This window comes from Doryrhamphus excisus, chromosome 2 (genome assembly GCF_030265055.1).
Source record: "Doryrhamphus excisus isolate RoL2022-K1 chromosome 2, RoL_Dexc_1.0, whole genome shotgun sequence".
Lineage (NCBI taxonomy): Eukaryota > Metazoa > Chordata > Actinopteri > Syngnathiformes > Syngnathidae > Doryrhamphus > Doryrhamphus excisus.
In genome coordinates, this window is record NC_080467.1 from 19,210,607 (window position 1) to 19,236,578 (window position 25,972).

The following is a 25,972-nucleotide window of genomic DNA, read 5'->3' on the forward strand; positions in this document are numbered from 1 at the left end:
TGACATGAGATGTGCAAGAGGTGGAAACACGCACACGCGCACACACAGAGACACAGACACAACCCACATACACTTCCTGCAACAACAACACGTGTGGCCAAACATGCCATATGTGCCCTTATGGAAATGTAAGGCGGGCATAAAACTCATTTATTTTTCTTATTATTTTGAATGTTTTACTCCATATACAGAATTCAACATTTCAATAGAAAGTTTGCAGCTTTTGGCTTTTGTGTTGATGATGAAAATATTTAAGTTAGGCATGGCTCTAAATGCTCAGTTTTCAGAGAGTTTTTTCTAACATTGGCTAACTGGCTAGCTCGCTAGCGAGTGGCCATTTCAAATCCCTGCAGCATATGGGTTATGTGATGTAAACAATTAATAATAATAGGAGGGCAAAGGTGACTAAAGTAGTGTTATTTTATGTCTACAAGCACATTTAGAAAGTCATAAACACGTTTTCTACGCTCCAACTACAAAATATTCAATTTATTAACAGGGGAATTAATTTATCATGATCATGTATGGAACCAATTTAACTGCTACAAAACGGGGGCCGACTGTAACGTTGTGATCAAAAACCAGGGAGTTTGCAGGTTTGCGAATGCTGAATCAGAAATATGCGGGCATACGTTGTATTTCTGAATCATCCTCAGTTCCTATGTAAGCATCTCCTTCCTAAACGGCCACATGCTTCTTCTTGGCCAACATCTGGAAGCACAACCCATCTCCTAATCCACACAGCCAACACTGAAACAACACAGTTCCTACTGTGAGACCTGGGCTTTTTAGACTAGGCTAGACTATTATTTACGCTAATTTGAGTGTTTATGACGTAGTTTAAGTTGAATAGTGGCAACTAAATTGCATTCAAATGCACACCTGTCTGGTTAATCGTTCGAATAATGTGTTTTCTGTGAAGCCCTAACACTCCATCACATTCCTTTATGGATGAACATTAATGGTAAAAGCTAAGCGTGGCGTGCAACCGAAAAGGAAGCGATGACAGGGCATCAGGCAAACGGTGAATGAATGAAATGAAGAGAACAAACAACAAGGAAGGAATAGCGTAGCAATAACAGGGAGAGGGAAAAGGTGTGGAATCAGGGATGACTGAAAAGAGGAAGCAATAAAAAGAAGCTGTGGAGGAAGGGAGGACACGAGGATGCAAGACGGCCATGAAGGGATGTGAGGAGGAGAGGAGACATCATGCATGGATGCCACAAAGTTGGAGGAAGCAGGAGGAGGCGGAGAGGAGGAGAATGGAAGGAAAACAAAAGAGCGTCTGGTACTCACCTCGCTGCCTCCAGCAGCTCATCCTTCTTGTATTCACCTAGATGGTTACAGAAGATCATGGTGTCAATCAGCTGGCCGCTAACACAAATGCATGCCATCAAAAATTACACACACACACAAAAACAAACAGGAAGAATCTATCTCTTGAGAGCAAGCGCTCTCACAATCTCCCCCTCGCTCTCTCCTACTTCCACATTCCCGCTTAGTGCGCACCCCTCTGGCTCCGGTTGCCGTGACGATGCGTTGCCGGCAGCGACCACAGCACGTTCATTGTTTAGGCGGCTGACACACACGCTGCCTCTATCCGTCCGTACGTCCGTCCATGCCTCTCGTCCCACTTTGTCGTTCATATCGCCAATGGACCTCCATCGCTCCCCGTCACCCCCCGCGCTTTTTGTCTAATACCCACCCCACCGGTGGGCTCCGGAGGCGCTGTTACCGTCAGAAAACACAACAGAGATAAACAAACCCCTCCCCCTACCGCCCTTACCCTCTCTCCAGCTCGCTCTCCCTCTCTTAGCGATGCACCCCCCCCCTTCTCTGCTCTGACAGTCATAACATAATCCACATCCCATATGTGCTTTTTGCATGGCTGCAGCGTCACTTGTGAACCCAACCTTTTAAACTAGCACATTATGCATGGTCAGTAATTATAAATACATTTTTACCATCAGTCTTGGGTGGACAGCAACTCTTGGAAACTGCTTTTTTTTTTTTTCCAAAAAGTGTTTCCCTCTATTGTGGAACAGCCACATTTAGGACAAAATTCTACATCAGTATATGAAAAGGGAGGCTGCCAATGCTGCAACAGGTGGCGCTACAACCCCTAACTGCAAGACTTAAGACAGTGGGTAACCCGAAGAAAGTCATATCTGGAAAAGGCACCACAATAGGACCCGCAGTACGGCAATTTAAGTTGACTTGTGCCTACATTAACACAAAAATCACTCCCATTGTACACTGAGCACATGGATGTATAAAAGAAATTATGAAATCCAATAATTCAACACAAACGGTACTAACAAAGACAGAACAACTCCTTGAAAGAAAAGCTGACTGGACTGATCAGTAAACACAGACCGATGTATCCGGAAGTCCTCGGGAGCGCTTGGGAGTGTGATAAATGACAGCGTAGTGGCCGTACGTAGAGGAGGGCCGAGGGTGGAGTAAATTCAGCAGATTGTTTTGGTCGGCAACTCATCCAAAGCACGGAAAATAAGCACAATTGGTCCCCTTTTACTTACTATGTTTAACAGTCCGAGAGTGTGGTACAAAGTGTGCCTACAAAGGTGACTAGCTAGGTCTAGGGGAAATGTGAGTTAGTGTCACAGATGTTAGTATATTAATCCAGTGTGCTGAATAATAAATAAATAAATAGAAATCCAAACCTTCCCGCACATTTACAGAAGAAAGTTTATCTTTGCAGAGAAACTTAAAGCACTGAAAAAGGAAAATCAATAAAGGAAAATGAAGGAAATGGGTAAATGAGGCAAATGTGATGTAGTTACACAAGATAAGGACGAGGAGGATGAGCTTCACGTAGCAGACGGACGGGTGGGGTGGGGTGGCGAGCAGAGCAGAGAGGCGAGGTTATGGAGAAAGTGAAAGGGGGGGGGGGAGGGGAGGGGAACAAAGGATTTGCAGATGAAAGCGAGAGGAGATGATTAGGGATCTGGAAGCTGACATGCATGGATTTGACACAGTATAATTGGTGTTAGCCAGGCGAGGGCGGAACAGTATGACGGGGGAGAAAGTGGGAGACAAGGAAGGGGGTGTGAGACAGAAATTGAAAAAACTATGAATTCCAGAGAAGGAAATGAAGAGAGGGAGCGATCAAGAAACTAAATTAGATGACATAGTTTGGAAGCCATTTAAACAGTGAGACAATCACATTTGGGCACCTGAGTACACCCTGGTGGTTATACACATGGATTCCCTCTGTTTCTTTAACTGACTGATCGGATGACACACTGTTCATCTTAAAACGGGTCAAGGCACTTTGGAATTTATTTGAACTCAAGTGCAGCGTTTTTCTAAACAACACATGGAAATGCGAAGAAGCAGGCTACTGTTTTCTCGGGGTGTCTGGTTTGCGCTTCGAGAGTCTGAGATTCGCTTCAGAGGAGTCTGACCATCAAGCTCGCAGGTGAATCAAATAAAAATGTCATGTGACCAAAACTGTACCACTATGACTACATTGGGGTGCTCACAGCTACATTTTTTTCTTTTACAAAGAAAGTGTTTGTTTTTGTTATAAATAGCCTATTTTGTGTCAGTAAGAGGAATGTCTGATAATTATCGGCCCGATATCAGTATAAAAATGCGATATTGGTTGGTATCGGTATCAGATTTTTTTCTGATCATGAAAAACGAGGCTGCATGGCAACCAAGTGGTTAGCAAGCAGGCCTCACAGCTAGGAGACCCGAGTTCAATTCCACTCTCGGCCATCTCTGTATGGAGTTTGCATGTTCTCCCCGTGCATGCGTGGGTTTTCTCCGGGTACTCCGGTTTCCTCCCACATTCCAAAAACATGCTAGGTTAATTGGCGACTTCAAATTGTCCATAGGTATGAATGAGAGTGTGAATGGTTGTTTGTCCATATGTGCCCTGTGATTGGCTGGCGACCAGTCCAGGGTGTACCCCGCCACTCGCCCGAAGACAGCTGGGATAGGCTCCAGCACCCCCGCGACCCTTGTGAGGATAAGCGGTAGAAAATGAATGGATGAAAAACTATATCTTTAAAAAGCTGTATACAACACATATGTGTTGCGTCTCCACAGGAGATATGTCATGTTAAACATATCGGTATCAGCTGATATCGGCATCGAAACTTGAGAGTTGGACAATATCGGCATATCGCTTTTCAATATCAGACATCCCTACTTAGTAAAGAATTGAAAATGAAAGTGTGTTTAACTGAAGATGTATACTTTTGTTTGTTTCTTTGGGCTTTTTCCTGATTACGGAGTCGCCACAGCGGATCTTTTTGACTTACCAAGCGTGAATAAAATCACTTGCTTCAGTGGCACAATCCAAAGGAGCTGAGGTGAGCGCTAGCTTTGAACGCTGGAAACGCTGGCTACTGAAACATCATCTAAAGTATGGCAGCATTTTGAAAATGTTTGGAATGGAATATTTTCCTCTGCTTTGAACACGATATGGTGAAGCCATGCTGACAGAGTTAATAGTTAACAAATGCTAATAGATTTTTGGAAAGTTGTTGTTTTTCCAGCCATGTTTTTCCCATGCTTTTGTTTTTGTTCATTTTGCTTGCTCTCTGTGTCAATAAATAAATGAAGATACTGTTGTTGCACAGCTACCAGGTTTATTTGTTCATCTGAGTGTTTTAGTCTTTTTGTTTGAGGTGATGTGTTTGTTTGTCAGGATCTCCATTATCTCTACGAAAAAACAAAAACAAAAGCCCAAAACACGATTACCCGACTATGCCAAATCAGATTGGACTATGAAAATCCTTAGCCTGTTTTCAGAAGCTGGTTCTTTTGGCAATGGACAAATGAGGTTTCCTGGAGAGGACTGAATCCAGGTAGTCCTCAGGTCACGTACAAGTGATGCAAGTCGAGTTTTGATGTAAATCAGACCTCACACCTAAATTATACCTACATTAACTCGCTCACTCTGTATGCAGAACACATGTAAGACATGAAATATAGACCTAAAAAGATTTAATACAAGAATGAAATGAAACAGTGATAAAAAAAAAGAACAATTCCTTACTTGTATGCCTATAGTTGTCTTGCACATGGTTACAAGTAGGTAGGGACAGGCTTATTGGGAGGACGACGTCTCGATAAGGAGTACACTATGCTGTTATCACTGTCCATTTCACAGGAGCAGATCCTATCACATGTTCAAAAATATCATCTTTATCCCTCATGATGGTCACCGCGTTCCAGCAGCTTGGAGAGGGTTTGATTTCTCCACTGAGCGTCTTACGATGTCTAATTTCAATTCCACTTTCACGCACTGAGTCTGCCTGGCTGCCTTGGGAGTCATAATGGCGGTTAAACTGAAGTAGTTAACTAAAAAGAACAGAAAAGATGTTCCTGTCAGTGTCGTGGTGCGACGACGTGTTACTCCGCCGATGTATTACTCTACCTCGCACCCATAACTAGTACCTTTTCTTTTTGTATAATATTCATAATTATGTGTGCGTAACCGCAAAAAGTAAAAACTCGGAATGTCGTAAACAGAGAAGCACCTGCAATGGATTGGACCAGATGTTGCTGCCAGAATAGATGTGTTAACACGCCCCTGTTCTTTTCTGTATGTTGACAGATGGGCAGATAGAAAAAAATAAATGACAATATGGACAGCCAGCCAGTTTAAGTCTCTCTCACACACACACACACACACACACACACAGTTGATAGCTCAGGCGAAGCAATATGAGGACAGGCTGTAGCACAGGGGTGTGCACACTTTTTCAGCCTGCAAGCTAATGACCAAGTCCCAAAGATCTCCCTTCTATTATACATATAGAAAATGTATATGGGCTGCACGGTGGCCAAGCGGTTAGCGCGCAGGCCTCAGAGCTAGGAGACCCGAGTTCAATCCCCACCATCTCTGTGTGGAGTTTGCATGTTCTCCCTGTGCATGCGTGGGTTTTCTCCGGGTTCTCCAGTTTCCTCCCACATTCCAAAAACATGCTAGGTTAATTGGCCACTCCAAATTGTCCATAGGTATGAATGTGAGTGTGAATGGTTGTTTGTCTATATGTGCCCTGGGATTGGCTGGCCACCAGTCCAGGGTGTACCCCGCCTCCCGCCCGAAGACAGCTGGGATAGGCTCCAGCATATATATTTATTTAAAAAAACGAATATGTATTTATGTACATTATACACGTGCATCAGGGGTGCACGCAAGTTACAAGTCAAAATGATCTACCCCCTTCTATAAAACATAACATACTACGTATATAAAATCTAACCAGTAAACTTTGAAATCCTATTGGAAATATTACTGACTATTATTTCACATTTTCAGGCCACAGGGTGGACGAGTGGTTTACATGTTGGCCACACAAGAGATCGGGAAGATCTAAGTTCTCTGTATCTGCATCTCTGTGTGGAGATTGCATGTTCTCCCCAAACATGCGTGGGTTTTCTCTGGGTTTCCACCCTACGTTCCAAAAACCTGCGTCTTAGGTTAATTGACTCCAAATAGGTCCATAGGTATGAAACCTCTCGCCCAAAGTCAGCCGGAATAGGCTTCATCACCCCCCGTGACCCTCGTGAGGATAAGCGGTAGAAAATGAATGAATGAATATAAAATTACACATCATTCCTCAGTAGTTGTGTACATAAGTACTGGTAATGTGTCAGTCAAAATAACTATGAACGTTCAAACATTAACGATATACAAGAATTAAAAATGATATACACAACATAATGCAGCCAAAGTCAAGGCAACATATTAGATTACATTTTCCACTTCATCATGAAATAATAGCTGAAGAAACGGGTGTGTACAAAACATGCGACGGGGGAGCAAGACCGAATCAGGAAGGGAGCTTAATGTCAGCTGACTGATGTCGTATGACATCTACAATGTGACGTTTAAGCGATTGACCCAAACTACCTCGGCAATCTACTAGTAGCTCGCAATCGACGTAATGAGCACCCCTGATGTAACACACTCAAAATCATATTAGACGTTGGAGAACTACATTCGATTCCGACACTCCGACTATTATTGTAACACATTCTGAGAGCTCATTTGTCGGAACGCATCTGAGTTTGCATTCTTGTGGTGTCTGCAATAGTGCCACTCCCACACTGGACAGGCTAGCTGTCTCCTGAATGATGATTGTAAGTGTGTGTGTTTGTGTTTGTGAGTGTGCGTCCCTTGACGAAGTGCAGCAGACATTGGTGATCGCCGTTTGAATTCCAAACGTCAGCGGCTTGAAAGACTACTTGAAATGCACGAGCGTGTTTGTGAGTACGTGCATGAGCGAGGACTGGAGCGTGTCAATGATAATGACACACAAGCTTATAGATATACATCTTGACCACGCAGCAAAGAGCCGGCGTGTGTCTGTGTGGAGGGTGAAGCTATTTGAGAAACACCTTTGAAATATATAGACTAAAACGCCACAATAGATCATTCAACCTGACTACCGTCCTGAAGCCGCTACGGAACTGGTGTTGAGGATCAATAAGAACATCATTATACCAATTACCATCATTTCACCATCTTGATTGACTTCATTTGGCTTAAGGATCTCATTTAAAAACTGGCATTATCCCTTCGTCTTCGTCTCTGGTCTCTAAAGTCAAGACTGTCATTGTGAGTGCAGTTCGGTTAGTGTTCACACTTTATTTTAGTCAGAGGGCCAGATAATGCTCATTAAGTATGTGCAGATAAGTTAGATAAAAAATGAGCATTACTATCATAAGTTTGGATTCAGCTCTTATATTCAAGCGTACCTAATTAAGTGAGTGTATACCCATGCCGTTGTCACTTCCACCGTGTGATTAATTACATCACGCCTTGCACTGAATGGAAGTGCTGCGGATGTATTTTGGTTGTTGGCCACCCACATGGCTCTCTCTTATTTTGCTTGGTTTAATACAGGATCCAATGTTTTTCCAGTTAGGGCCACATAGTAAAAAATAAACGAGGGCAAGGGCCACTTTGATAATTTGTAAACATATGCCTACAACAGCATCTCAGCTTTGTCATATCGGTGAAAAAGAATAATAGTATATACTTCTTTCTTTGCTCTTTTTCTCCTGTCTTTTTTTATTTTCCAAATACTATAATCAATTTTTTGTTAATATTTTTTGAAATATTGTTGTTTTATTCCCCTAATAGTATATATTTTTCCCCAACCTAATCTTTCAAAAATCCCAAATCTATTTTGTTTTGTTTGTTTCCAATAATGTTAAGATTAAAAAAATATATATTTTTTTTTTAATATTTCAACTTTATGCTATTAAAATGACATTATTTCATCATTTTTGTAAAATTACAGCTGTTTTTTTTAATTTTTTTCTGCTGTTTTTTTCTGTACATTTTCTTCTTGTAATTATGACTCCATCCCCATAAGATTTCGACTTTATTCTTGTAACATTCTAACCTTTTCTGCAATCCAATTTAAAAAAATTACTAAGAAAAATATTTTTTCTTTAATATTTTAATTTATTATTCTCATAAAATTACAATTAGATTTGATTTTTTTCAGGATATTTTAAATTTATTCTTGTAAAATTATTGCTGATTTGTCTTTTTTTTGTTTCCCTGTTAAATTATATTATAGTGTGCCGCGAGCCAATAAAAGAACAGCCGTGGGTGGCAAATGGCACTTTGGACACCCATGTTTTACTAAATATAATCATCTGGATGGACTCCACAAAGCAGACGATGAATCATTTGAAAATGTCTCATAAAGCAATATGAGTGTGGCTCTACATGTGACCTTGCATGGACAATTCACTTGGCTATCGCAGTCATTTTTAATTTGCTCATTTGGGGTCAATTAAGCTACTGCTGTCTGAGGCAGGTGGGGGATAGATGAAATACAGTTCTCATTATTGTTTTTTTCTTTTTTTTTAATTTACACCAGGCCATGTTTTAGCCATGACACCAAACCAATCTGAGCGCTAATGTTCATTTACTCTCACAGATGGCTCTCACTGCCCTGGATATCAGTCATCTTATTTAACATATTGGGCAAGCCAGGTCCATTCCATTCAAGAGACCATGTAACCAGCAGTTCCCTGAGCTTGTAAGCAATTTTCAGCAAATGTACTGAATAGGATACCAAAGTACCACTGTGGTAGTTACACCTGTGGGACATATAGCTATGTTATATGCATCGTAGAGTAGTGTACAGCACGTCCTTCGACTGAACATCAGTTACACACAGTCAGTATTAATAGCCAATAAGGAGCTGTATGCAGAGTGCCATGCTACTACCCTTCCCTGAGCTTCTTCCTTTTACGCCTGAAGCAGTGCATCCCCCGTGAAGTTTTGTGATGACATTGTCCTTAGAAAGCCACAGAAACATCAGCACGGACTTCATCCCCCACAGGAAAGATGCTGCATATGGCAGTGCGAAAGAAAACTATAAAGCGTAACAAAGTTAACCACAGACGAAACAAACGTGGATCAAATCAGGACATAATACTGCTGCACTGAGCACAGCATGCAAAAAAAAAAGTATGCAAAAACACAGGAGATCTAAACAGACTAGTTCGCTTAAATCAGGTCCGGTCGAATGGCTCCTGAAAGGCAGTCTCCAAACATTTGAAAGAAACAACATTACAAGACTGTGATGCGGCTAATGTTGATTTTCCCACATTGCAATTTTTACTTTCACTTTCGTTTGCACGCTGCCACCAAACAAATGTGCCCTACGGCCTTGGGAGTCACACTGGCGATTAAAGTTCATTCATTCATTCATTCATTTTCTACCGCTTATCCTCACGAGGGTCGCGGGGGGTGCTGGAGTCTATCCCAGCTGTCTTGGGGCGAGAGGCGGGGTACACGCTGGACTGGTCGCCAGCCAATCACAGGGCACATATAGACAAACAACCATTCACACTCACATTCATACCTATGGACAATTTGGAGTCGCCAATTAACCTAGCATGTTTTTGGAATGTGGGAGGAAACCGGAGTACCCGGAGAAAACCCACGCATGCACGGGGAGAACATGCAAACTCCACACAGAGATGGCCAAGGGTGGAATTGAACTTGGGTCTTCTAGCTTGTGAGGTCTGCGCGCTAACCACTCAACGCCGTGCAGCCATGTGATTAAACTTAATCTTAAAATCTTAATCTTCTCCAATCTCGTTGTACATCTTGTATAATGACAATAAAGGCCATTCCATTCCAAAAAATATATAATAACCTACGTAACGGGGAAAGTCAGAATGCCGTAAAACTTGTGTACTAATTTTTTTTTTTCTAAGACGCCAGACGTTATTCAAGCCAGAGGTGTCAGCAGACAGATTTGGAATTGTGGAGGAGATATGTGGTCGGGAAAAGTGCCGGAATAGTCCAAAACTTCAGTACAGAGCTATTGTCAGTTCATCCTCACAAAAAACAACCTTTGGGGCATTTAACTTTGGAGTTTTCCCTGTAATTGCACATTTATTCAAATAATAATTTACATTTGAAGCACAAATTTGATTTAATATGGGAATTCACTTTTCCATTTTGATGTGCACAAAATTAGTAGCTTTTTTTTATCCCATTTTGTTTGACTTCATTAATCAAATTCTGTCAGCTTGCTGCAGAGTGGCTGCCTGCCTTCACTAACTCACACAGTGTTGTGGACCCAAGCAGTCATGTGGAAAACTAGGCAATTTCAGCTGCAGGAAATTTGCTGAAATGGGGCAGGGCAAGCCCCCCCGCACCACCACCACCACCACCACTAGAAGTGCATCATACATACACACACACTATAATAATACCGTGTAGCTTCTTTTCCCAGGTATTTCATCTTGTCTTAGATTAGAAGGCCACAAATCAGAATAATGTATTGATCCTGAGGTATGAGTGCATGGGAGCGTCTGAGCGGAAACAAGCTCCGGCTCATTCATCACTAGAGACGAATCGAACAGCAGTCGCCAAGGTAATCAATGAGCATGTCACTGATTAGGAGAAGAAGGATGCACACTTGGGCTTGCAGGATGCAGGAATACACACTGTCTGGTCCACTCAAGTGCAAGCTTGCTTTGACCCCCATTGTTGTTATTGCACCTTATTGGAGTGTTATTGGAGTGTTTCCCTATGCTTCCTGACATGCTCGCTAATGCAGTATCTTAAATTCAACGTGTTTTTAAGAAAAACTGAATCCTGTGGGGAATACTCTGGGACTGTGGGGTACTGGACCACCTAATTCAGGCGGTTCATTCTCTGTACGAGCCGTGTCAGAGCTGAAGCCAGGCTTGTTTCCAAATTTCAAGGCACTGCCAGGGTGGTGAGGGGATCTGATTTGGTGGCCGCAGGAATCTCAGGTCTCTGTTTAATTCACATCACTCTTACTGGATCAGTTTGCGGCGGAGTGCGAAGCGTTTGGGAATGAGAATCAGCATCTCGCCCAGAAAAGGATGGAGGTCATCTCCAGGTTGGGGATGAAGTCCTGCCTGGGTAGTGACTGAAATGACAAGCCCGTGGGTACAAGTGGCCGAAATGAGTTTTCTCCATAGGGAAGCTCGGTTCTCCCTGGGTCATACCATTACTGTTGTGGATGTTTAAGTCTTTAAAAACTTCAACCAATTTGCGTCTTCAGGCTCCAAGAAGCCATCGGCATGCAAATGAGAAACCAATATGACACTTTTTACTCATTTTCATGTGCAAATGGCCCTTCTGTTGGGGTTACACTGTGTGTCCATAGCTACAATCCAGCTTTAATGCATTCCCAAAACTCTAAATCTCTCTCTTTTCTTCCCCAGAGCCCTACAGATGCCACGGGCATCCAAATTCTGATCCCTGTGGCTCATGAAGTATTCATTCCGGCATACTGATAGAGAAAAAACAAGCCCTGACATTTCTAATGAAGCCAGTTGCTTCCCGGTGCCCTGGCAAAACATAAATGCTTAGGGTTTTTTTTGTAATCAGTGGGGGGAAATGCAAATAGTTGGAAGACTACTCTTGCTTCAAGGGGTTCAATTGCTCACAAACTTGATTATAGTTGTTTTTCTATCTGGCAACAGTCATGTGTTGATGTGACTACAGTGAGCCACAGCAGTTAGATGATCCAGCACATACACACTGATTAAAAAGCAGTCAGACCACCACTGGCCATTTGTCACAGTTAACATCTCCTCATAGAGTATTTACAGCGATGCGGTGTTGCTGTTGTCAACATGTACTCTTTGAATATCTTTTTCACTGCTCACACTGCGGCTGTATGAGCAGGGAACAAAATCATACCATTGAGCACAGCTTGAAAATCCATCTCACTTATTCCAAGAGATGGAAAAAAAATATTTAGCAGTAACTCTCCTTTCCTTGCCTTTCAAAAACATGTTTCATTTTTCTTCCTTTCCTATCTCATGAAAGAATACAAGAGGAAGGGTTGGTGGTCGGGGGAGCCCAGCTAAATGTTTAGTGTTTTCTGCATTTGTTCACTCAAACACTCAAAGTTTGATGTTTCAAAACAGAGCAGACTGGGAAGTAAGGATCCAGTGCAACAGGGATACGACACATTTGGGGAGATGAAGAAAATCTGAGGCGTTCCCAAATGTTCTGGTTAATATATGACAAGATATATATGCCAGAGATTCCGAGTAAAATTCAGGCTCAAATACTGATAGTTCAACTATTTGTGTCTGGTGGTGTATTATTTCTTAGCATAGCATAACAAAAATACAAGACACTTATGAAGTTATTAGCATGCAGAACGTTACGCACCAAAGGTTGAAGTTCATGGTGTTAAATATGTGGCGTTGTTGATATCGGTATAGTTGTTTACAGGGATGGGCAAACTATGGCCCGGGGGCCAAATGCGGCCCACCAAGCATTTGAAGCCAGCCCGCCAGTTGCTTTCCAAGTATTTCAACTTTTAACATACAAACTGGCAACATGACTTGCAAGTCGGATGTCTTATTTAGACAACACAAAACTGTAAAATTAAATTTCGTAGTTTGCTGTGGTCTGATGTTTAAAGTGCTCCTCAAAAAAGGGACATGAGGACATACAGCTGAATGTATGACACTATTACAGATAAAATTAGACAAATAATTCACTGTGGACTCTTGGAATTATAAGCGTAAAATAGTGTGTGTGTGTGTGTGTTAAATATACATTCCGTTTTAAATTTTGTTAACTCAAAGCGGCCTGCGAGTCAAAATGTTTGCCCACCCCTGGTTGTTTAGATCTTTGAGCTAACATATAAAGTGAAAAAATATATAAGTGAAACCTGCTAATTGAAATGCAGGTTTTCTCCCTTTTCTAGTGTGGAACTGATACTTTCCTGAAACTTACCTCTTTTCTGCTGCTGAATACTAAAGAACATAGAAAGGTAGAAATAAATTCCCTTGGTTCATGGATCAGGCATCTCCACAACTGGTGTCACAAATTTTCAATATCGGATCAGCCCGATCCCCAAAGCCGCCCATAAAAAGCCCCATGAAATGTCTACTGTTGATACTCTAAAGTCTATAATATCCCTCTGACGCTTGTTAAACACATTGTAAATTCATATCACATTTTAAAACATTGTCCTGGCATCCAGGACACAGTATTGGAGTTACACAAGCTCCACATCTAGTCAAGGCATCTATTTGCTGCAAAATCTTGATGAACTGTCTTTTGAGACGGCGCCCTCTCATGGATTCATAGCTGCAGCACTCTTTCCCCCCTCTCAAACCACTCCATATTTAAGTTGTCATTAAAAAAACGATGATATACAATTTAAAACAGAGAAAAGACATCTGTGAATATGTGGGGGAATTGCAAATTGGCGGGGATCTACTGATCTCAGATGTTTGCAGTGTGAATTTAACCAATTTAATTTTCTTCTGTGGTGTTCTGTTTTTACCAGCAGGGATTCCACAACCTTTCCTCCCCGGTCTATCAGCAGCAGTCGGCTAAAAAGGTCACACAGACATTGCCTTGCACTTTCCGACCCCAGCTGAGCAATACTCAAAAGGAAATGAAAACAGACGTGAGGGAGAACACAGAAAGAATGGTGTGTGTACACATGCGGTCATTTCTCTTTTCTTACATTACTTTCTTACTGTAACTTATGACGGAATCCCTGTGGTGTGAAGTGGAGTTACGGTTCATTGCTGCATAGGAAGAAGTCATGCTAAGCCCCACAATGGTCTAACTCTAAAAGGTCTTTGCAGTGGAACTGGAGAGAAGTCCAATTTCACTGCTAATCCCACAATTTTGATTCATTTCAAGGGCAAAAGATGATCATAATGCCAACTCATAAGCTGCTTTTCTTGTAGGAAAAAAATCTCAGACAGCCTGCAAGGGGAGCCGAACTGACGCATGTGAAATGTAATAACATAGATTGAGAAACATAAAGAGAGGACAGATGGGAATCAATTATTTCCCCTCACAGTTGCTCACATATTTTTGAGTGTAATAAGACACAGACATATGGCAGTGTCTCATGTACACAGAGAGCAAAATACGACATGACTTTCTCATAGGGATGGGCAACATGGCCGAAAATCCATACTGCATTATACAGTATATTGCAGCCTCTGACGATAACAACATACAGTAAATATTTCCTCGTTTATTGAGGTTCATCGGTTCCAGCGGTAAGGGAATTTCCGCTAAATGGGATTCCTTCTTTATAAATGGAATATTTTCACAGTTAGAGCATAGAAAACCTGATCACGGCCTTCACTATTACAGCCCTCTGGACATGAAATAACACCCCCAGAGTCACCTTTTCACTTGTATCACCCATTCGGAAGACATAATAAGAGTATATGGGACAAAATATGACAATATATTATTTGCAGGGGTGTCACAACATCTCGCAAAATGAAAATGTGACAAGATTTCTCATTCTGAAAAAAATATCTTGTGGGCACTAAGACCTGGGACGATAAATGAATAAATGAAATGAATCACATGATTAAAAAAATGATTGATATATTGCCAAGTGCATGCTTGTCTGTTCTCCTCATCGCCAAAGAGGAAGAGCACGCTGCGTTGGTTTCAGCACCTTGGCATCGGTGTCATATCAAATCTGTATCGTAGGACAAAGTTGTATCATTTCTATTATTTCTTCTATATCGCGTGATCCCATTTCCTAGGAGTTCTGAGCAAATGGTTGTTTCTCACAGTTGTCGATGCGTATCGTCACAGGTTACAATGACCAATAAGCAGCCAGTATTGCTGTGACATTTTGATATCGGTCCAGAACGCTTGGAAAAAGAGCTAACACTATTAAAAGCAGTATCTGGTTTTACCATCATTACCGTGTCAATAGTGAGTAAAGCTGCAATAGAAAAGGGGTATTCATGAGTATTACCTGTAAAATCTTATTCTGGATTACCTGAACAGGCTATTTATTGGAAAATCCTAAAGATTGTGAAGACTAAATGGCAGCATAGGCCACGTGATAAGCCATAAAAGCTTGCAACCTGTATAATAATAGCAATAACATTGGTACTAAAGGAGCTTTAAGAAGCATTTCAGAGGGATAATACATCACTTGCAATACTGTCACACTGTGATTTAAAGCACATGACTGAGATGCTTCGGTGAAGAGACGGTGGCAAACGAGAAAAGATGAAGAATGGGTGACAGCAGGGGGCAAGAGGATGCGTACAGATGATGTCGTTCGAGGCAGGAGAGTGACACCCAAGGATTACCGAGACCATGTTGCACTTGCGAGCTCATTTAAAAAAAAAAAAGTCCTCAAGGGCAGAAGACACAACCGGGTGAAAGTGAACTAATCATTGCTTTGAGACTGGGGGAGGATCAATGACCAATGACAGGAACAACAGTGGAGAGAAAAACCCTCATGGTGATCCTTTTATGCCCAACTGCGGCTCTACAGGGGATTTTCACATCACTAATGTCTTGCTCCTTATTAAAGGCACTGCATCGGGGGGGGGGGGGGGGCTAACCCTTCAAAACTGTATATTCCGCACAGCCGTTGCAATCCCGTCTAAAGCCCTTTTGATGGAAACACAAGCAAGATCAGGATCTGTATGCCACTGGTGGAATTGTGGCCAAACAGCCGCACGACGATGCCAGAATCAATGAACAGACAAAAACATGCACTTAAACAACGAAATTCAATCAATTTACTTTCAATCAGGCACAGTCCTCCGCTTTGTTTCCAGCCCTGTTACAGTATCTGGTTATAGTTCCGCTGGTCTGCTTGTCCTTCCCTCTTCTGTCTGACCCGTTTAGTTAGAAAGCTTCCCCTGTGTGCTGCCAGCTGTGTCTGATCGCCATGATTAAGTGTCTTCGGTTGGTGTTTATACACCCTTGTCTTTGTCGTCGTTGATGTTGTCAGTGTCATAGTTACTGGGCCCCGTTTCAAGAAGCAGGTTCAACCAACTCTGGAGTCTAACCCTGAACTCTGAGTTGATCTACTCTGAGACAGGAAACTCTGACTTACGGGTTTCAGAACAGGTGATTTCAATTGGTTCAATCAACACAGAGTTTGTTCACTCTGAGTTAAGCGCGTGCACCACGACTTTAAAAAGCCCTGATCAATGGAGCCCTGTTCCCTCGATTCACCATGGCAACGAGTGAGAAGAAAAGATCGTCGTATTTCAGTCCTCTGGAACTGGATATATTAATGCGGTCATACGGCAAATTTGAAAGCGTTTTTAAAAAGAAAAGCAACATTGAAAGCGTTTTTAAAAAGAAAAGCAACATTGAAAGCGTTTTTAAAATGAAAAGCAACATTGAAAGCGTTTTTAAAAAGAAAAGCAACACGGCTGCAGCAGCGAAAGAACGCGAGTCGGCGTGGGAGAAGATTAGTGCTCGAGTCAATGCGTAAGTTTAAATTTATTATATACATTTATGCAATCACAATAATATTAGGCTACAGATGCAAACAAGTAGAATGGTGTTACAGCTACAATTTATGTCACTTAGATGTAATCCCACCGGCGAAAAAAGAACGTGGAAGCAGCTGAAGATGAAATATAAAAACATTGTTCAAACAGGTAAGCCCTCAGCATAACAGTCAGGGTGCCTTTTTTTAATCATGTTTACCACTAAATATCATTCAGCAGCTGTTTCAGTGTGCATTATCTCCAACATAATATTGTTTTCACACACATAAATGTCCTCGCCTGTATACAGTTAAATCAGACATATGAAAAGCAACATCTAACTTTTACTCAGCCAACAGAAAGCGGGCATCTGCCCGCAAAACTGGCGGAGGACCACCCCCACCACGTCTGACCGAGGCAGAGGAGCTGGCCATGGGTCAGACTGTCGGGAGGCCAGTCGCAGAGGGGATCCCTGGAGGAACCTCATCCTCGGACATGATTACACAGGAGCCACCAGCCTTGATAAGATGCAATAGGCCTAGGCCTCAAACTTCTTTTGGGCCTATAGTTCAATGTTAATTTCCCTTTCATGTGTTTTTCTTTTGTCTCAACAGATTCTGAAGACGTACTTGGTCTAGTGGATCCATGTGCCACTTTAACTGTAAGTAGCCAATAGTCCAGAGATTATGCCATATTTAAAGTATAGCATAGTGAAACACAACACTCTAAACAGGATGATGAAGATGATGGGACCACAATGTCTGCTGCCTTCTCTGTGGTGTCTGAGAGGGAGCCTGAGAGGCCTACAGAGGTAAAATCTTGATGTTACTGATTTCCTCTCCATTCACATGTGTTTACATGTGGATTATAGTGACTTTTAGCCTACACTGAAGTATTAACGGATTCTTATCCATTTTAGCAGAGCATGGCTGGGCAGCAGGAAGAGGGTCCCTCAACCTCCACAGCACAGATTGACACAGTGAGATACGTATTCAGTAAATTCCAGAGGTTAATTCAGTGGAATTCATGTGCAACTGTATAATGTCATCCTTATGTGTTCCCAGCTACCACTAAAAGAAATCTACAAAGTGCATTTATTAAAAACAGTACAAAAAACAGAAAAAGAAATGGTGCTGCTGGACCGCTAGATAACTAAAACGGATCTGGAAATTGAATTATTAAAACACAAGTTAGAGGTGGGTGCATGGTCATAGGTGAATTGTGTTGATGATTGTAACAATTAAAAAGTAAGAAACCATTTTTTTTCTTATTTGTAGGAAATAAAGAAGACCAAATAAAAAAAATTTTGTCTTTCTGTTTATTTTACTGCTGTTGGTGATGGTGATTATGAAAAACGACCAAACTGGCTTTAAACAGGCGCGACAATGAATGAATCACACCGGAGACAGAAAGAAACTCGAGGTTCATTGAAGAAAACCTGGTCCCGACCAGGTTATGTTCACAGAGTCTGTTGCCATAGTAACTGACACCGAGGTTAAGTTACCTCTCTCTGTGAAACAGGCTGGAGTTACTCCTCTGTCTCTGGTTTGACTTACCTCCCTTTTTGAAACGGAAAACTCAGAGTTTCCCTCATTTCAGGGTTAACATACTCCGAGTTTTCACTAAACCTGCTTTGTGAAACGGGGCCCTGTTCCCTTCTTCAAGTCATGAAAGTTTTTCCCAAGTTTCCCATATGCCCTTTTGTCGGATTTCCCTGCTCCAACACACACCAACTGTATAAAACTTCAACATCTCAGGATCGTCTGTTAAAAGCGGAATCTCGCGGAATTTGACAAAATGTCAATGAAATGCTGTGAGGAGAAGCAAAGCTCTGTGTTTCCCCGGAGGACCGCTGAATCGTGGCGGAATCTCATCAAAAATATTAGCCGCTCCGTCCCAAACCCAACATGTCCGGCTGACTTTGAAAAATGAACAGATTTCATACTTGTTACAACTTCAGCTAGAATATAACTGCCCTGCTCAACAGCCGGCACATGACACTCTTCAATTGACAAGCAACAGCACCCACGGGCTTAAGAGCACTGCGGCAAACATGACAGTCTCACCGATAGTAGATCGATAGAGTTAAAAAAACAACAACAAGCAACAGGTAAGTTAACACCCAACAACAAGGAACTACCATTCTATGTGGGTAGCGGCCACTAAGCGCTAACACAAACATGTCAATTTAACGGTTATTTGCTAAGTGCGCAGTTCACAAGGCATACAGTGCACTCCGGCAGCTCCGGCTCTGGTTGTATGTGTGTGTGTGTGTGTGTGTGTCTCCTGGTGTGGCATCAAGACCGAGGAGGAGCTAAAACGGAACTGGGAAATTTGCCACTTGTTATTTCTGAGGAGCAACTCAGTATAGGGACTTTGGGCAAGACTCAACAAAGCCTACTGAAATAAGTCACGTATCTGGATTCCTGGTATATGGCAGCTTAAAAGATGTCCTCAGACTTTTTCTCTTCTCCCACTGACAACAAAGTCTATCATTTCTCAAAGCAGTTTGGATGTGACAGCACCATAGAGTTAATTTATGGGTCAATATAAGCTTTCCACACCACAGACTGAAGCTGAAAGCTGTGCTGGCCTGCGGCAGAGATGAAGACAGGAGCAGGACCTCTAAATCACAGCCGAGGAACATAAAGGACATGAAGGGAAAAATTCTTGTGGAAGTTGTCACGTGGGAAGCTTGCATAGAGGCTACAAATATACATGTACATGCTCACATCTGTCAATTTATTCCCTTTTAAGGAAATTTAAAGACCTGGCTTTGTGTCCAATGCATCAATGCCAACAGGACTCCCAGCAGATTAAAGACCCCAGGGTAGTATGAGGTGAAAAACACCGTGTAGCAGCAAGACAGCTTAGGTAATTATGGACGGTCATAAAGAGCATGATTCATGACACTAACAAGTTTGTTTTATATGCACCACCCACAGTAAGAACACAGCATATCATAACTGCGGAAGAAAAATAGAACCTTAGTTCCAACCTTATTAATGAAATTGTTTCTCATTAGAAGGTGTAAGCGACGACACCATCAACAGCTGGCAAAAATGTCAATGTATCAATTTGTGCAAGTCAATTTTGTTCGTATGTAAATACGGCCATCTGCTTCTTCTTGGAAGCAGGTTAAAAGTTGGGCTATGTGCCAATGGATGAACCGAGACGGCACAATAAAACAACAGAGTTTTACGTAACTCAGTGAAGGTATCTTGGAGTCATTTCTAAAGATGTAAAAAAAAAAGATGGTCATAACCAAAGTAAGAATCACAGGGGCTCATCACATCACTTCTACATCATCATGAACTGAGAGGCTCCACACTGACACCTTCAGGTTTGACTGAGGTGTACAATGTTTACTAATTGATCAGATGCAGCAAAGACTGACCTCCTTGGCCACAAGAACCAGAGCAAACCCTTAAGCATGGTGGTGGTTGCATCGTGCTGTGTGGCCGGTCTGGCTGCCAGTGGAACTGGTACGTTGTACTAAGGGAATAGGATATTGATGGAGGACTGCTCTAACACAGCCTTAAGACACAAGCCAGAATCACATGGATGCGAGGGTTTCCAACATCACAGTGACACTCATAACACAGCAGAACTATGAAGTCGCTCCAAGATGGTAGAAACCAGCAGAACTATAAGACAATCTGTCATGGAACCCTCTGATTGTCGTGTTAGCGACATAGCAGATGGAACATTGGACCTGCCCGCCTGCTCATTCATTCATTTTCTACCGCTTATCCTCACTAGGGTCACGGTGGGGTGCTGGAGCCTATCCCAGCTGTCTTCGGGCGAGAGGCGGGGGAGTACACCCTGGACTGGTTGCCAGCCAATCACAGGGCACATATAGACAAACGACCATTCACACTCACATTCATACCTATGGACAATTTGGAGTCGCCAATTAGCATGTTTTTGGAATGTGGGAGAAAATAAACCCACGTACGCATGGGGAGAACATGCAAACTCCACAAAGAGATGGCCGAGGGTGGGATTGAACTCGGGTCTCCTTGCTGTGAGGTCTGCGTGCTAACCACTCGACCGCCGGGGCTGCCTGCTCACTGTGGCAAAATCTCAATCTCAAGTCGCTAACGGTGACCCAAAACATCGGCGAATGTTGGGGTAAAAACCTCAAAAGTCATGGAAGCTAGCTGGGTTAGCTTAGTTTAGCAGAGCATGCAAGTGCGGCTGGATGAGTGTGTTTAGACCAGAGGTAGGGAACCTATGGCTCGGGAGCCAGGTAGGGCTCTTTTGATGACTGTATCTGGCTCTCAAGCGTTTCTTACCACAATAAAAATGTATTTTTGCTAACATTTTAAAGTAAACATCACGCAAATGACTGTTAAAAATAATATTCAAAATCAACAACTTTCTTATGCATTTTAATCCGTCCATTTATTTTCTACTGCAATACGGCCGACCATATCTATCTTTCCTGATGATATTTTCCAGGTCAAACACCAAAACTTGATTATTACTGGGTAATGCGGTAGTCTACCTCGGTCATTGAGATGTCAACATGTAAATATAAACTTTCCTCCTTTAGTCAAATAGTCACCTAGCTAAAGCTGCAGAACTAAGCCTTCTGACGAAGATGGCCAAAAGAATGAAATACATGTACGGAGTATGGTGCAAAACCATGCAGCAGCAGAAGTTGTATTAATGGCAACAAGTATTCGATTTATTTTTAGACACTGCGCTGCTCACGAAAGTGTGCTGGCCACACCCCATTGGCGTGGGGTAGTGTGCCTGGTCTACATAATTAGAGCCCATTATATCTAAAACTGTTGGTCTTACATAAAAATGCACACATTTTATTGCATTCAATGTTTAGAAAAATGTATATGGCTCTCACAGATACACATTTTAAAATATCTGGCCTTCATGGCTCTTGTAGCCAAAAAGGTTCCCGACCCCTGGTTTAGACCGTTGTGTTGTTTTACCGCTTGTTAATGCAAATGAGCGTTTTACCATGCCCTCCGAAGTTGTGCAAGTTCTGAAGGAAGTAAAGCGAGAGGCACGTTTATGCTAGCAAAACAACACATTTCCGGCCTTGAGAATAATAGCGCCATTCACCACATCCTGTCAAATTATGTCAATAAAATATGCATGTCATAAAAAATATCATACACTAATAAACCAATTACAATTGCATCGGTGACTATGTCTTCCGTTATACTGCCCACATTGCACAATATCTATATAATCATGTATATAAATAAACTGAAAACATGGTTCCCATTATAAGCTATGGGAAGTTCAGTACATCAAGGGACTGAAGTTACATCTTTAAAAAAGATTGGGTGTGTGTCTCTTTTTTTACAATGATTGATTTTGAGAGCGCAAACTCCCGCAGTCAGATAGGAGGGCCTGCCACAACGTTGTACATTTTTCACCGTAGACATTAGGACACAATAAGAAGAGTAAATAATGAGTGCAATTAAAGCTCCATCCTAGTTTGGTGTGTAATGCTTGACATGGCTTAATGAGTTATCTAAGGCTCCTCATTAAGAGTATTAACGACAGTGGTGCAGTTTACCTCCAAAACATTCCACCTGATCCCTTTTCACACCAGAGAGGGTTAACATTCGGGGAAAAGGGCCTCATATATACCTCTGACAGACGTATTTTCCATTTTAAAAATAAATTATGGTTCAGTGGGTCACTGATGAGCCGTGACCTCCGCCTCACTGTATGCCAGAAAACTCATAAATAAATGCAAAGTGTGAAAGCCGCGTCCAGCACATGGAATCTAATTTCAGAAGGATCTCTTGGGTAGATAGCAAAATATGAAGATAGCAATAGAAAAATGCTTTCTTTACGAATCTTGTCGCCAACAAGAGAGGGGAAAAAAAAAGAGTTCATGTCAGGCATTTGTAAAGTGTGGCTGTGGTGAAATGCTCCTTAGGGTTTTTGACACCGCACCATGTATCAAAGTTTATCTCATTAACCACAGAGCCTGACGAGAGCAATTGATGATGCAACTCGGTGTTATCACTGAGGTAAGGGAAGCAAAAACTGATGTAGAGCTGCTGTCAATTCCCAGCGAAACAAAAGCGAGGAAGTGGGGGGAGGGATATGAAACAAACATGTTTTTTTCTTCTTGTTTGATCATGCTAGTTTCAAAAACACACGCCAGCCAGACAGGACAAGGATGTTTGACAGAAAGCTATCGCTGAACAGGCTGCTCGTTGTGTATTAAATGACGACTACAATGCTAAATTAATAACACAACAGTAAATACATTAGAAATGTACCTTAGAGATTCTCTTCATAGCCAGAGAATCACTATTCTTTCTTTCCTTTCTACAGATATTGTGTTGATAAATTTCATGTGGACGTGGTGTCCGAGTGGTTAGCATGTTGGCTAGTCCAGCTCCATGTTCACAAAACCGTCTAGTGTAAAATGCCGTTGACAGATTAAAATGCATTTTCTTTTGCTGGTAGGGAATCAGGGAACTCAAGTGGTTGGGAACTCCAACCACTTGCGTCTGATGGTGGCGTCTTTCGGAATTGTAAACAAAAGTGGCGTTCCCTTTCACTGCATTGGTCATTTATGGTGATGGTTTTATTTAAGATTAAGATTAAGATATGCCTTTATTCGTCCCTCAGTGGGGAAATTTGTAACATGTATTTGAACATGCATCAGGCTGCACGGCGGTCGAGTGGTTAGCTCACAGCTAGGAGACCAGAGTTCAATCCCACGCTCTGCCATCTCTGTGTGGAGTTTTCATGTTCTCCTCGTGCATGTGTGGGTTTTCTCCGGGTACTCCGGTTTCCTCCCACATTCCAAAAACATGCTAGGTTAATTGGTGACTCCAAATTGTCCATAGGTATGAATGTGAGTGTGAATGGTTGTTTGTCTATATGTGCCCTGTGATTGGCTGGCGACCAGTCCAGGGTGTACCCCGCCTCTCAACTGAATACAGCTAGGATAGGCTCCAGCGACCCTCATGAGGATAAGCGGTAGAAAATGAATGAATGAACATGCGTCAGATTACAATTGAATGCATCACAGTTCCACATGTCCAAAAGGAGTAGGAAGAAGCAAAGCTTATTAAATCCTACCCCTCCAACTGGTACTTTTACAATCCGTAACTGTTACATTTGTTCATTTCCTGCCTTCCTAATATGATTTTAATTTTTTTATTAATTAATTAATTTTTTTTTTTTTTTTTAGTCACATACCGATGTATTTCTATTTCTATTTATATGTATTTTTCATTGTTTTCTCGATATAAAACTATAATTACTCTCTATGAAATGCATCTTGGTTCATATTTTTGAGCATCTGGAATGGATTAATTGGATTAACATGATTTCCTATGGGAAAAAAATAGCCTCGGTTTTCCTGTGACCTTTTGGAACGAAGTGATAATGAAAACGGAGGTACCACTCTATCTGTTAGGTGTGCATGCTCAATGGCAGTTCTCGCTGTACAAGTGAATGAGGGATGCCATTTTATCTTTTTGTTTCAATGGATTGAGCCTGGAGGTACAATCGAGATCAGGCTCTGCGCCGTTCGCTATGATAATGATAACGGTAATGGTTATTTTGGATAATTAGCAGACAGTTTTCTCGTTCACTTCGGGGTATCTGACTTTGTTCCAGTCCAGCTGACATTTTTTCTGTGTGTAGCCTAAAGCATGTTCATGTTCTCTAAGATGTCACTGTATAATAGGTGTCCCTCTCCCTCAGAGAGATCGATAAAGGAAGGTCCCACTGATTAGTGGGACCTCTCAGAGAATTGCTTGTTTTTATACCGCGGTGTAAAAGCTCTTTTGCAACTTCTCTTTAGGAAAATAGCAGAGGCATACATGAAGGCAAGAGCATCCCCAAAAAAACACTGGATGAAACACACTTAGGTAACACAGCAGCCATGAGAGTGTGGTGTTTCACAGACCGAAAGGAAAAGTGGCACTGACCTGTGAGCACGGCCTTGGCGGATGGTTCAGCGAGGTCCAGCGCAGACTTGCCGTCTGTGTTGCGGATGTTGGGGTCGGCTCCGTGCTGCAGCAACACTGTGCAACAACAGGGCAGACACAAACAGTAGCTCAGCTCCTGGACTGACATGCAAACTCCCTGGCACACACTTCGACCCAGTCCTCGCCCCCGTGAACCATATCCCAGCGCTGCTCTCCCCGGACCACCACGCTGCTCCTGAACTATCCCTCCTCCTTCTGCTTCACATGTCTCGCCTCCTCCAGCTGCTCCTCCTCTGTTGCTAGCGCTGCTCCCTCGCCTGCCCCCGGCTGCCCCCGTCCTGTGAGCCATGCTGCTGATGTAAACAGACATGCCACCACAAGAGCAGCGAGGACAAGGCTACACGGCACACCGCCACAGAAACAACGGACCGAGCAAAGCGGCTGCGTGACCGCCTTGGAAACACATCGCACTCCCGTGGACTGGGAGGGGGAAGCCGAGGGGAATGAACTACAAACAAACACGCACACAAAAGGGTCCGGCGGGAGAAAGCTCGCGGCTACAACTAATCGAGGTAGCAGCGCTGACAAGGCAGGCGGGCAGTGCGAGTGGAGAGACTCTCGCCTCTCTGACTGACGGAGAGATGCAGCGGAGAGTAAGATGAAAGAGGTGGAGGGGGGGTAATAGATGAGGGGGTTACGAGTTAGAGAGGAATGGCGAGAAGATTGGAGCAAGAGAAAAACAAACCAAGAAAGTGTTGTTTGGGTGAAATAGAGACAGCACATGACGAACAATAATTCATTAACACTGGTTCAATTAAACCTTCATTTATCAAATGCCTTGTCATGACTGAATGGGGTCAGTGTATTTTACATTTAATACAGACCAGTGATTCAACTGTGACATTTAAGTCATAATCAAACTCATAGTTTGGAGCTGTTATTTTTGTAGTCATTTCCTTCTGACGTATCTTCCCAACTCTGCCTAGCAACAAGTGGCTGTACAAACATGTGATGCATCGAGGGAAACAGTAAGTTAAAGGTAACACCTTTCTTGCCCAGGTGACAATTAGCAGAGATGTAGCCCATAATATGATGTATGCCAAATTAACAGGGCTGAAATACACAGCAAAAACTAAAAAACAAGTCAAAGTCACAAATAATGAAGAATAATTTTGTTCAATGGTGCAGCATCTGCTGAGCTCATTCAGTCTCAGCCTTTTTCCAAAAGACAACCTGTTCACTACTGGCTGTTTCTGACTGTTCTTTCAAGACACACAGAA

The 25,972-nt window shown here is 42.4% G+C and overlaps 1 protein-coding gene and 1 long non-coding RNA gene across 4 annotated transcripts in view; one reads left to right on the top strand and one right to left on the bottom strand.

The window, feature by feature from the left end:
• The window catches only part of tnksa (tankyrase, TRF1-interacting ankyrin-related ADP-ribose polymerase a), a 69,693-nt gene that overhangs the window by 36,062 nt on the left and 7,659 nt on the right, over positions 1–25,972 (bottom strand). The window contains exons 4-5 of one of the 2 annotated variants that reach the window (XM_058051319.1): positions 24,693–24,788; positions 1,297–1,333 (exon numbers count right to left, since the gene is read on the bottom strand). In XM_058051319.1, the coding sequence (XP_057907302.1) occupies positions 1,297–1,333; positions 24,693–24,788 (133 nt within the window). Of the gene's footprint in view, positions 1–1,296; positions 1,334–1,509; positions 1,722–24,692; positions 24,789–25,972 lie in introns of those variants that run through there. The other variant, XM_058051324.1, reaches the window with a different exon arrangement.
• On the top strand, positions 16,661–17,963 carry LOC131104305 (uncharacterized). Of its 2 annotated transcripts, XR_009119765.1 has the most exons (6): positions 16,687–16,753; positions 16,856–16,926; positions 17,108–17,416; positions 17,489–17,566; positions 17,675–17,734; positions 17,820–17,963. It is a non-coding gene; the product is annotated as an uncharacterized LOC131104305 (long non-coding RNA). The 2 variants fall into 2 exon arrangements; XR_009119764.1 differs by having other exon boundaries at positions 16,661–16,926; positions 17,820–17,960.